At 34.6% G+C, this 11,381-nt stretch overlaps 1 protein-coding gene across 1 annotated transcript; it reads left to right on the top strand.

The window, feature by feature from the left end:
• Positions 1-576: 576 nt before the first annotated feature.
• On the top strand, positions 577-11,181 carry LOC119572884 (intraflagellar transport protein 122 homolog). The gene is made up of 27 exons (XM_037919822.1): positions 577-758; positions 1,316-1,425; positions 1,744-1,864; positions 1,984-2,101; positions 2,224-2,316; positions 2,603-2,682; positions 2,939-3,014; positions 3,309-3,500; positions 3,770-3,967; positions 4,214-4,357; positions 4,467-4,604; positions 4,768-4,932; positions 5,062-5,181; positions 5,446-5,564; positions 5,988-6,141; positions 6,328-6,489; positions 7,019-7,185; positions 7,372-7,482; positions 7,570-7,733; positions 7,908-8,052; positions 8,172-8,265; positions 8,969-9,069; positions 9,290-9,398; positions 9,734-9,902; positions 10,079-10,329; positions 10,688-10,852; positions 11,066-11,181. The coding sequence occupies exons 1-27, from the start codon at positions 700-702 to the stop codon at positions 11,165-11,167; spliced, it is 3,627 nt and encodes a 1,208-aa protein (XP_037775750.1). The 5' UTR covers positions 577-699; the 3' UTR covers positions 11,168-11,181.
• The last annotated feature ends 200 nt before the right edge of the window (positions 11,182-11,381 follow it).

The raw sequence follows: 11,381 nt of genomic DNA, 5'->3' as shown, positions 1-11,381 counted from the left end.
CACGCGCGCTCAGAATTGAGATGTCGTATACATACGGGCTGTTAATATAAATTAGCACTTGATATGATCGCCATAGACATTACAGCTCTCCAATGATAATAATTTATTATATATTATTTATATATATTAGATATGTTTCTTAGAAATTGAAAGGGACTACATGACTTAAAACCATCGAGCCCCATGGTTATTGACATTGTTTGTTTACAACTTTGACATTCCAGGAAGGTAGATCCGGCACATTTTCACTTTAACACTAATATAGCCAAATAACCTTTTCATTGCACATATACTTAAGAATCAACATTTCCTGTCTATAGGTAATAATAAATGTTATTGATTGGTGGTACGAATGTAACTACATCTATTCTATTTCACGTTTCTCTATTTTGTTTTTATATATATCGTTATGGTATAGTAGGTGCTTAAGTACAATTGCACCCTATCTTCACACAAAATTATATGAGACAACTTTACTAGCACCAGAAAAAAAGGTTCTTGCTCACCAGAGAAATATAATGAATAATCGCCAGAGATGTCTCCTAATGTGGCGGCAATGTGAAATTTTTGTGTCGAATAGTGAACGCAACATTTCAATCTCGTAAAAGTTGCGAGCGAGAAGAGAGTAAACTGTCCAGAGGTAGATGTAGGGTAGAATGCCTTTGTACTTCGTTCCCCTTGTGATATAAAAAGCCAAAGATGAGAGCTGTGCCAACGTGGGTCGACAAAGTTCACGATAGAGATAAGGTAGAACAATGGTAAGTGTATGAGTTGGAGTTCCCTTTGGTTTGTGAAATGAATGTGGGTGACAGGATTTTAGGACTCGAGTAATAGGATATTAGAGTACTTGGAATATATTAAGGGAAACATAGAGCAGACGTTTAAAGATACAGCAAGTTAAAAATACACATAATTATTTGCAATCTGATTCAACAGTGTTCCCTGTAACACAAATCTTCGGCAGAGAACGTTGTTGTTATTTCTAGTTTTCAGATCGTTTGTAATATATTTTTTGATATGCATAGTCATTATATCTCTAACCTGTATTGGCTTTGAGGAGATTGCTAGGCGTGATAGAGCATAGGTAATGCAATATAAAGGCTAATTTTAATTAGTTTTGGTAAGATTTTAAAACCAAATAGTTTATTAGAGAAATAACATTCAGATTATTCATTCTAATGTGCATTTTTTTTTTATCATGTCCATGATGATTTACAAAAATATATGGATACATGTAAAGCTTTGAGGTAATGGTTATGCATTGCCAGTTGTTCAAGTAATTTTTTTTAAGATTTAATTTTATTTATGTTTTCAGCATATATGATCTTTGCTTCAAACCAGATGGCTCTCAGTTGATAGTGGCTGCAGGGAATCGTGTCTTGGTATATGATACAACTGATGGAGCTTTAGTGCAGCCACTGAAAGGTGCAATAAGATTACTGTAACAAGATTTTACATAAGTATTAATTTAATTAGTATCTAATCTTGAAAACCATATGTAATGTTTTTTTCTACAGACTTTGCTAATATATAATGGTTTACATTTATTATATAATTATGAAATTTGAATATACAATGAACAATTTGAATGTAATATGAACTATGTGTGAAGAATAAGCATTTTGATTTCAGATTTTTGACTCAACTGAAAGCAATTTTTTTAGTAGTACTCAAGATTTTTAACTGCTGAAGTATAATTTCCATAGGTGGATGTTGCCTGTAATCTTCCTTATGACTTTTCAGGTCACAAAGAGTCTGTCTACTGTGTCTGTTATAGTAAAGATGGAAAACGTTTTGCTTCTGGAAGTGCTGACAAGAGTGTCATCATATGGACTTCAAAATTAGAAGGAATTCTCAAATATTCGTAAGGCTGTGCAAGAAAGTTTAAGAGAAATGTATTAATAGAAAACTTATTTTGTACTTAACTGGACGGGTGCTATGAAATGATGTATCAAGGGTTTCTAAGATTTTTCTTAATTTCAGGCACAATGATGCAATACAATGCATGTCTTACAATCCTGTGTCACATCAGCTGGCATCGTGTGCTCTCAGTGACTTTGGATTGTGGTCACCAGAGCAGAAGAGTGTACAGAAACATAAGGTTGGTAATCTTAGAAGGTTGTCTGTAATGTTAGAATAAATGCTGAATTCAATTATACCATAAATTGCCTGGTTTTATCAGTCTGATAATGCAGTATAAAGTTAATTAGATTTTATTTTCAGAGTACCAGCAGAATATATAGCTGTGCTTGGACTAATGATGGGGTGTATCTTGCACTGGGTTTGGCCAATGGTGTTGTGTCAATTAGGAACAAGGTAAAGTGTTTTTTTGCTTGACTTTTAGTAGATTTCAGGATGCAGATTTTTATATTTATTTTTCTACATTTGTTCCTTTATGGAATTCATAGAAGGTAAAAATATTAAAACCTTCTGATAATTATAGGGATTGATTCAGGAATTTATGTTGGCAGAATGTTTAGGAAATGGAAAAAGCAAATTAGTGAATACTAAAGAAAAGCTGAACAATGGTGCAAAATATTATCATGGGCCTTAATGTCTGCACAAAGTGGCTTGTATTACAGGTATAATATCTGACTTTCAGGTTGGGGAGGAAAAGATGAGGATTGAACGCCCTGGAGGAACAAATTCTCCTATCTGGTCTATGGCCTGGAACCCATCTAAGTGTGTTGCTCATGTGTTGATAAGTACAGTTCTGTGTTGAAGTGATGACTGGAGAATACATTGTATATTTAAACTGGTCATTTGATAATGTGAGGCAAAAGTTTCAAAATATTTTCTAGAGTTGATATATACTTTACTTATTTGTCAAGGAATTAAGATAGGAGTTTGATTGTCTTCTGTTTCATGGCTTGTTTGTTTATTATGTTAAAGTTGTACATGCATACTGTAACTAAATAGTTGACATTTTCACCTACAGGGATGAACCAGTAGATGTGCTGTGTGTAGCAGACTGGGGCCAAAATCTATCATTTTATGCTCTCAGCGGGAAACAGGTAATTTTTATATTATCTGTTTATGTTTTTATTAATACCATTATCAATCTATTTGTAAGCTGTAGCTACTGATGTAAAATATTTCTGAAATTAAAAATAACATGATATCGTATTAGCATTCTGTTATTGTATATTTTGATATTTAAGATGGAGCAACAAATATTTAGTACTAATACATAATAATTTATCATCCAGTACAACTATTGAGGTATGTCTGCTTACTGCTGGCATTTGTTAGTCTTTTAGTATTACATTAACAGTAACAGAGCTCGGTAAACTAATATCTTCCATCAGGTTGGCAAGGAGAGACCCTTAGGCTTTGATCCTTGCTGTGTCAACTACTTTAGCAAAGGCGAATACCTTCTTGTGGGCGGCTCCAACAAGTCCTGTCTTCTCTACACAAGAGAAGGAGTAAAACTTGGAACGATTGGAGAGCAGTCCTCGTGGGTCTGGTGCTGTGCTGCAAGACCAGACTCCAACTTTGTGGTTAGTGTGTTTGATGCCTTAGTAACCTTTTATTGCTATATTGATTTGTGAGTTATATTTGAATGGAACCTATTAAAGAATACTTCAGTGAGTTTCTGATTATATATATATATATATATATATATATATATATATATATATTAATATATATTATATATATATATATATATATATATATATATATATATATATATATATATATTACCTGAGAAGATTACCATTGTTACATTCACATGCATAATTACAAGATTTTCTAAAATCTCCTTCAGGCTATTGGTTGTCAGGATGGAACCATTGCCTACTATCAGTTGATATTTTCCACTGTCCACGGCCTGTACAAAGAACGTTATGCCTTTAGGGAAAACATGACAGATGTGATTATTCAACATCTTATCACAGAGCAGAAAGTAAGGATTAAGTGTCGAGACCTTGTGAAGAAGATTGCAATTTACAAACATCGGCTTGCTGTGAGTGCTTTACTATTGGGCGGGGGGGCATTATCAGCCTAATTACTCTGACATGATTTTGTATTTCTTTATTTCTCATTTTTCTGTACATTTGTTTAATTATTTTTTTTGCTTTACTGTTAAACCCATTAATTCACTCATTTACACTTAATGAATCATTAATCAATGATAAATGACCAGCAGATAAATATAGGTCTTGTTTTTTGTAAGAATTATAATTCTGTAGCTCACATTATTCCTGTACAGGTTCAACTTCCTGAAAGAATTATTATTTATGAGCTGTACTCACAAGAAGCCTCTGACATGCACTACCGAGTCCGTGAAAAGATCAACCAGCGTCTTGATTGCAACCTGCTTGTCGTCTGCACGAACCATATTGTTCTTTGTCAGGTACTGAATACTGTAATGTATTCCCAATTGGTGTTTGTTTTTATTTACCCCAAAGTCAATTCTGTTCCCAGTGAATATGAAATATAAACTTAATACATTATTCACACAGGAGAAAAGACTGCAGTGTCTGAACTTCAGTGGCATCAAGGAACGGGAGTGGCAAATGGACTCCCTGATTCGCTACATCAAGGTGGTGGGTGGACCAGCCAATAGAGAAGGTCTCCTGCTGGGGCTCAAGAATGGACAGGTGCAAAGACGAAGCTGTTTTTACTTGTTTCTTCCCTTTGATGGCATTAAGCTAATATTATTGTAATTAGTGGTAAAACAATAAAAAGTGCACTAATGGCATGGAAACAGTGCATTGTGATGATTCTAACTGTACTGATTATTATTATATTCTTTTCTTATAGGTTCTGAAAATCTTCTTGGATAATGCTTTCCCTGTATCCCTTCTGAAAGTGCCAGCAGCAATTCGCTGTCTCGACCTAAGTTCTTCTCGGAATAAGCTAGCTGTGGTCGATGAGCACAACACCCTTCTTGTTTATGATGTCAAGACATCCGAGTTATTATTCCAGGTGAGACTTATTCTCTGTGTATTTATAATTAGTCTTTTATTTGGTAGAGAAAAGGGTAAGTGTGGGAAAGTGTAATATTATAGTGATGTCATTGTTTGGCTTATCTAATACAGTTAATTCTGTTTATAGGAGCCCAATGCTAATAGTGTGGCTTGGAATACTAGCTGTGAAGACATGCTTTGCTTCTCTGGAAATAGCACACTCAACATTAAAGCTGCAAACTTCCCATCACATCAGCAAAAGTTACAGGTAATCTAGAATATTCATTACTCTTTTCTGTGTATATGTCCACCTTATAAAAGTTTCATAGTAATTTTGCTTAGGTATTTTGTCAGCCATCACTTAAGGGAAAAAAAAGAAAGAAAGAATGAAACTAACTTATTTTGCTTTACCTCACTGCCATCCTTAATCCATTTCTCATTATATAGTCATCAGTATACCTAGCAAATTGTAATGGCCAAATAGTGATTTTGATTTAATGACACTGAGTAATACCACATTTTTTTGTTATAGGGCTTTGTTGTTGGTTTTAGTGGCAGTAAGATATTCTGCCTCCACATCTATAGTATGTCAACAATAGAAGTTCCCCAGTCAGCTCCTATGTATCAGTACTTGGACAAGAAGATGTACAAGTAAGCATTCTTTTAACCTACTGCATTTGAAGTTTTGTGTACTAAATGTACTTTAGTACTACTTTCTCAAACAGTATGGATGATGAAATAACAAAAATAGCTGTTTGACTAATTGAAATCTGTATGTACAATTAGCATAAGATTTTTATGGCTAAGTGTACAATGTTCATAATATATTATTATTGTAAAGTTATTAAGGAGATAAGTCAATCATACTGTATTTATATATGTACTTACATTGGACAACATTGTATAACCAAGAAGCTGATAGTATAAATATGGTCTTGATGCAATTAAGAAAATAGATCTTGCAGAAACTTTGATTAAGAAACTTGCAGTATAGAATTAAAGTCAAGATCATGATTATGAAATTCTTAACCTCACAGTGTGTTTACTTTTACAATGCTTATGTTCTCTTTGCAGGGAGGCCTATAATATTGCATGCCTTGGTGTTACTGATGGAGACTGGGAGGCATTGGCCAAAGCTTCACTTGAAGGTTTGGAATTCAACATTGCTAAGAAGGCCTTCACAAGAATCAAAGATCTGAAGTACTTAGAACTGATCCATTCTATTGAGGTAATTATTGCTGAGTTGAAGTGCTGGTAAAATATATAGCCAACTAACAGATGTTGCAAGAAGTGCACATTTAATAAATTATATAGTAACTTTGTTTATACTGTTTCTGCCAGTGCTAATTATTTTCATTTTAATGTAAATATAGAATTATATGGATTTTTAAAATCCTTCAAATTTTATTAACAGGAACGGAGTCACAAGGGAGAGGTTGACAGTGGCCTATTTCTGGCTGATATCCTTGCTTACGAGGGCAAGTTCTCTGAAGCAGCCAAGCTCTATCGCAAGAGTGGCAGTGACCAGTCAGCCATGAATATGTACACAGACTTGAGAATGTTTGACTTGGCACAGGTTTGTAGACACTGCATTTGTATTTTATTGTTATTGCATATCTCAAAAGAAACAGCCCTTCTCACTTTGACCTCTTCCCCTTGATTCCTTTGCTTTTATCACCACAGAACCCTTCGGTATCATAAGTGATGTTGGTTGCTCTTTTAACATGCCATACTACCTGAACTAGTTTCTACAAAGTATAGAGATAGTTATAATCGCTTATCTCTAATATTAAAATTAGGAGAAATTACACAGATGAAGAAAGTTATTTAGATATACAAAAGGCACATGTCTGGCAAGATGAGACTGTTGTTTGACTTCTAGTATGCAAGTATAGTCAGCCATGTGCCATCAGTGTGCAAGTGTGTTCTCAAGATATTCTGTAATTAATAATTGTTTTGAATCAAACAGTTATTCATTGCTCTTTTCTGACTGTTGCACATTTTTACACCCTCCCATGCTTCTGTAATTATTAATTGTTTTGAAACAAACAGTTATTCATTGCTCTTTTCTGACTGTTGCACATTTTTACACCCTCCCATGCAAGGACTACCTCGGATCAGACGAAACTGTGGACAGGAAGCAGCTCATCAAGAAAAAGGCAGATTGGGCTCGGAATATCAACGAACCCCGAGCTGCTGCTGAGATGTACCTATCTGCAGGAGAGACTCACAAGGCTATTGATATCATGGGAGAAAATGGATGGATTGATATGTATGTTATTTACAGCTTTTATGTATCAGTGTATAGTACTGTCCTTGTTCAGCATTAGTTGATCTATTGGACTGATTCACAAGGTGATTTATGGAAATATTAGCTGATTAGTTGGTGTAGCTATATATTTTTACTTCTAAATGTACAATATATAATGTGTTTCCTATTTTCTGATAATATTTTCAGGCTAATGGATGTTGGAAGAAAAACAGACAAAGCTGATCATCAGACACTGAACCTTTGTGCACAGCACCTCCGACGTCTGAATGCCTTGACACACGCTGCTGAGATGTACAAGTACGTAGGTCTTTGTTGACTGAGTAACTTAGAATGTTTTATTTTGTTGTTTGTTAAAATGTTTAATGTGGCATTAATCCTTTTTAGGAAAATGGGAGAGATGCAGAGTGTAGTGGAATTGTATGTTGAAGTGCAGGACTGGGAGGAGGCCTTCCTCTGGGCAGACAAGCATCCAGAGTACCGTCAACTTGTGTATGTGCCATATGCCACCTCTCTTGCTGAACAGGATAAATTTCTGCAGGCCCAAAAAGGTATGGCTTTCATCATATTGAAATGAAGGTATACAAAGGATACTTGTTTAGCATGACTATTTCTTATTTATCCAAGTATTTATTTAATTTTTCTCTTTGTCTTTATCCATTCTTGCAATTAATGTTGTTAATTATATGAAATATAAAATATTCTTCATTTGTATATTGTTTCAGCTTTTCACAAGGCTGGTAAACCAGATGAAGCATTCAGGGTACTGGAGCAGTTAACGATGAATGCTGTCAACGAGAACAGATTTGATGATGCTGGCTATTACTTTTGGATGTTATCAATGCAGTGTCTGGATATTGCTGCTGAGGAGTAAGCACCAAAATGCAAGAATACAAATGCAGATGGATGTAAAATTGTGCAGAATTATACAGTTCCTTCTAATATCTTATGATAGCAATTTCATTTTGTACACATTTTGTTTTTTGCAGTGAAAGTGAATATGAACCGATGATGACTAAGTTCAAGGACTACCAAAAGAAGGCATCAATGTATTACGTCTATCACACCATCCAGCGTTATATGGTGAGAGTTCAAGAGGCCTGAATCTGTATATATAAAAAATGAGCTTAAATGATCATTTCTGTATGAGTTATATGATTGTTATCATGATGTATGATTTTTTTTTCTTTCTTTCTTTTAACCCATTACTGACGGGTAGCATTCATAGAGGCCCGGGCCTCGCTGCCGGGGGCTTATATCGTCGCCCGAGTATGCGCGACCACTCATGCCAAATACCGGCATCCCATGCCGTTTCTTCGTAATACTACGAAAATATGTTGTATTTTCAGTTTTTATTATTTTTTACAGTCTCTACTTGCCAAACTTCCTGATAAATCGAGACTGAAGGGTATTTTTGTTGTTATATAGACTCCATAGTTGATCATTATTTGGTCTATAGTCAGAATAAAATAAGCAGTGTGCGGCATCATGGAGTTGAAATTGTCGGTTTGTTGCATTTTTTTTGTTTGTTGCATGGTAAAAATGAGAGTGTTAAAACCGACTTAATCACACTTTCACTGGCAGAAAAATAATCTTTTGCCGTGATTGTAACAAAAAAAAACTCATGGCATGTCCATGCATCCTCTATGGCATGTGCGTACGTGCCCCCGACAGATGGTCCCGCCATGCCATGGCATGTACGTACATGCCACCCGTCGGCAATGGGTTAATACTGTCATGATTTATAATTTTAAAAAATACTCTCCTCTTCATTTTCCCTGGACAGGATGAACCCTTCACTTCATACATGCCAGAAGCTTTGTTTAACATTTCCAGATTCCTTATGCATGAGTTGATGGTGACTCAGCCAAGTGGAATCTCTATGTTGTATCCTTTTCTTGCTGAATATGACAATAGATTTGAAAAATATGATGGGATTACTTATATGTCTGTAAGGTGAATAACGGATTATAAGAATGTTATATATTTAATTTGAATTGTTTTCTATCATAATTCGAAATGATACTCCTGCTAATGGTAAATAATCATACTATAGTAGACAAAGGAAGCATATTTAGTTAATTTAATAACCTTAACCACTTATTAGCTCAACCCTTTATACGCTTGCTAAACAAGCAAGAAATCTTGAGGCTTACAAGTTGGCTCGGCATGTCCTTGATAAGCTACAGGCATTGCGCATCCCACTTCGCTTTCAGGTTGGCATTTGAAAGACATCTATGTTTTGTTGATTTTAAGTTTCTGTGACTGTCACAGAAACTTTCTTTATTTATCTTAATTTGGTATAGGTATTCTTTGTTGATTTTTACTTGATTAGGGAAGTTTGAAGTTTGTGTAGTCAGAATTAGGAAAATTTAGTCAATGATGAAAGAGCAATGTGTATATGAAACAGTCTGTAAGTTAGATGTAGTTATATCTTGTGTTTTATAAATTAAATGAATATTGTGAATAGCTTAGTTTTCATACAGTAGAGGAGCAGGAGATGCTATAGTAGGGTCAGTATCTATGCTCATATGAAAATAAACACCTTCAGGAAGACGTTGAATTGGCTGCCCTTAAGATTCGTGCCAAGCCTTTCCACGACAATGAGGAGCACCAGCCTCTCTGTTATCGCTGTTCAACAACCAATCCTCTCGTCAATAATAATGGCAATCAGTGCGTCAACTGTTGCCATCCATTTGTTTACTCATTTGTATCCTTTGGTAAGAAAGTGAAAATGTCACCACTAATTTTTGGAGTACAGATGTTATTAGTTCCATTTGAGATATGATTGTACATTTCTTTATTTCTCTTTTGTTTGATAATTTTTTCTGTTCATTTTCTCTTTTTCTTAATCATTAATAAATTTTATTTATTTATAATGATTTTTTTTTTTCAGAGATCTTGCCAGTTGTGGAGTTTGTAGTAGAGGAGGAAATCACAGATGAAGAAGCAGTCCACTTGATTCAACAGTCTGGGAGTGGAAAGACAGACCGTGTTGGATCAGCCAATGATGGGGAGGAGGAACAGAATGAAGATAGCAGGTGGAAAGAGACCGAGTCAGGCGATGCGCAGGCACTCATGCTGGATGGCTCACCATCACACATGCAAAACAGTGATCCTTTCACTTCCAATCTCTTGGGCTTCTACGTAAGATTTAAAAATATCATTTGTATTGTCAGCTTGAAGTTCCATTTACCACTAACTTTCTGGTAGAGAGAGTTGCATTTCTTTAAAGTTGGTGAACCTATTAGCTGGTAATGAGACTAGAAGTGTGAACATTACAGAAAAAAAAAAAAAAAAAAAATAATAAAAAAAATATATATATATATATATATATATATATATATATATATATATATATATATATATATATATATATATATATATATATATTATTAATATTATTATTATTATTTGGATACATAATGGAAATGATTAGTGTGTAACCTTATTTTTTTACCTTATATAAATGAATTCGTACTGATTTTTTTTATTCACTTTTCAGCAAGGAGGGTCAGAGTACCAGCCTGTTACTCTCAGCCGTCAGGCTCTGGCAGCCATGGAGCCCCATGATGTCATAATTTGCCGGTGGCCAAAGCCTCTGAGATTCCAGTTCTTTAAAAATATTATGCCTGATGTGCCAATTACCCATTGCACTCACTGCAATAAGGTAATACAGGGAGAGGTTTTTTCTTATTATTTTAGGTATATAGGAAATATGTCCACTTACTCGTCTAAAATTTCTTTTCCCCTTCATGCTTTATTTTTCTTAGTGTGGATGTGCAATTCTGTTTTGACCTTTTTATATAAATATTCTCACATATCTTTATTGCAATTAATTTTGATAAAGAGAATAATGCTCAATCCCTTGTCTCCCAAATAGATGTTTCACACAGATGACTACATACTGCAAGTCCTACAGAAGGGTCACTGCCCCTTCTGTCGCACACCTACAATGGAGAATGCAGATAATAGCAATGACTAAAGAAGTGGTGTATGTGACTGTGTTTTCCTGTACCTTTTTTAGAATAATTTTGGTCATTGTTCTTATGAGGTATTTTAGTACAAAAAGAAATAACAAGTTTGAACAATTTCATTTGGTTCATTGTTTCCTCTCTATGAATTCTTAGTGGTATTATTTCCCTAGGGATATATCTACAGTTATATTCACAGTGATTCTTTTAGAAGTTAGTAATTTC

The sequence above is a fragment of the Penaeus monodon genome, chromosome 5 (assembly GCF_015228065.2).
Source record: "Penaeus monodon isolate SGIC_2016 chromosome 5, NSTDA_Pmon_1, whole genome shotgun sequence".
Classification (NCBI taxonomy): Eukaryota; Metazoa; Arthropoda; class Malacostraca; order Decapoda; family Penaeidae; genus Penaeus; species Penaeus monodon.
The sequence above is the reverse complement of the archived record's forward strand: the minus strand, read 5'-3'. Positions and strand labels throughout refer to the sequence as shown.

Bases quoted from the DNA above. Each gene is read 5' to 3' on its own strand.
- LOC119572884 (XM_037919822.1), top strand. From the start codon at position 700: ATGAGAGCTGTGCCAACGTGGGTCGACAAAGTTCACGATAGAGATAAG. The intron at 2,317-2,602 runs GTAAAGTGTTTT...TCTGACTTTCAG, and splicing joins TTGTGTCAATTAGGAACAAG to GTTGGGGAGGAAAAGATGAG. The intron at 7,734-7,907 runs GTATGGCTTTCA...ATATTGTTTCAG, and splicing joins ATTTCTGCAGGCCCAAAAAG to CTTTTCACAAGGCTGGTAAA.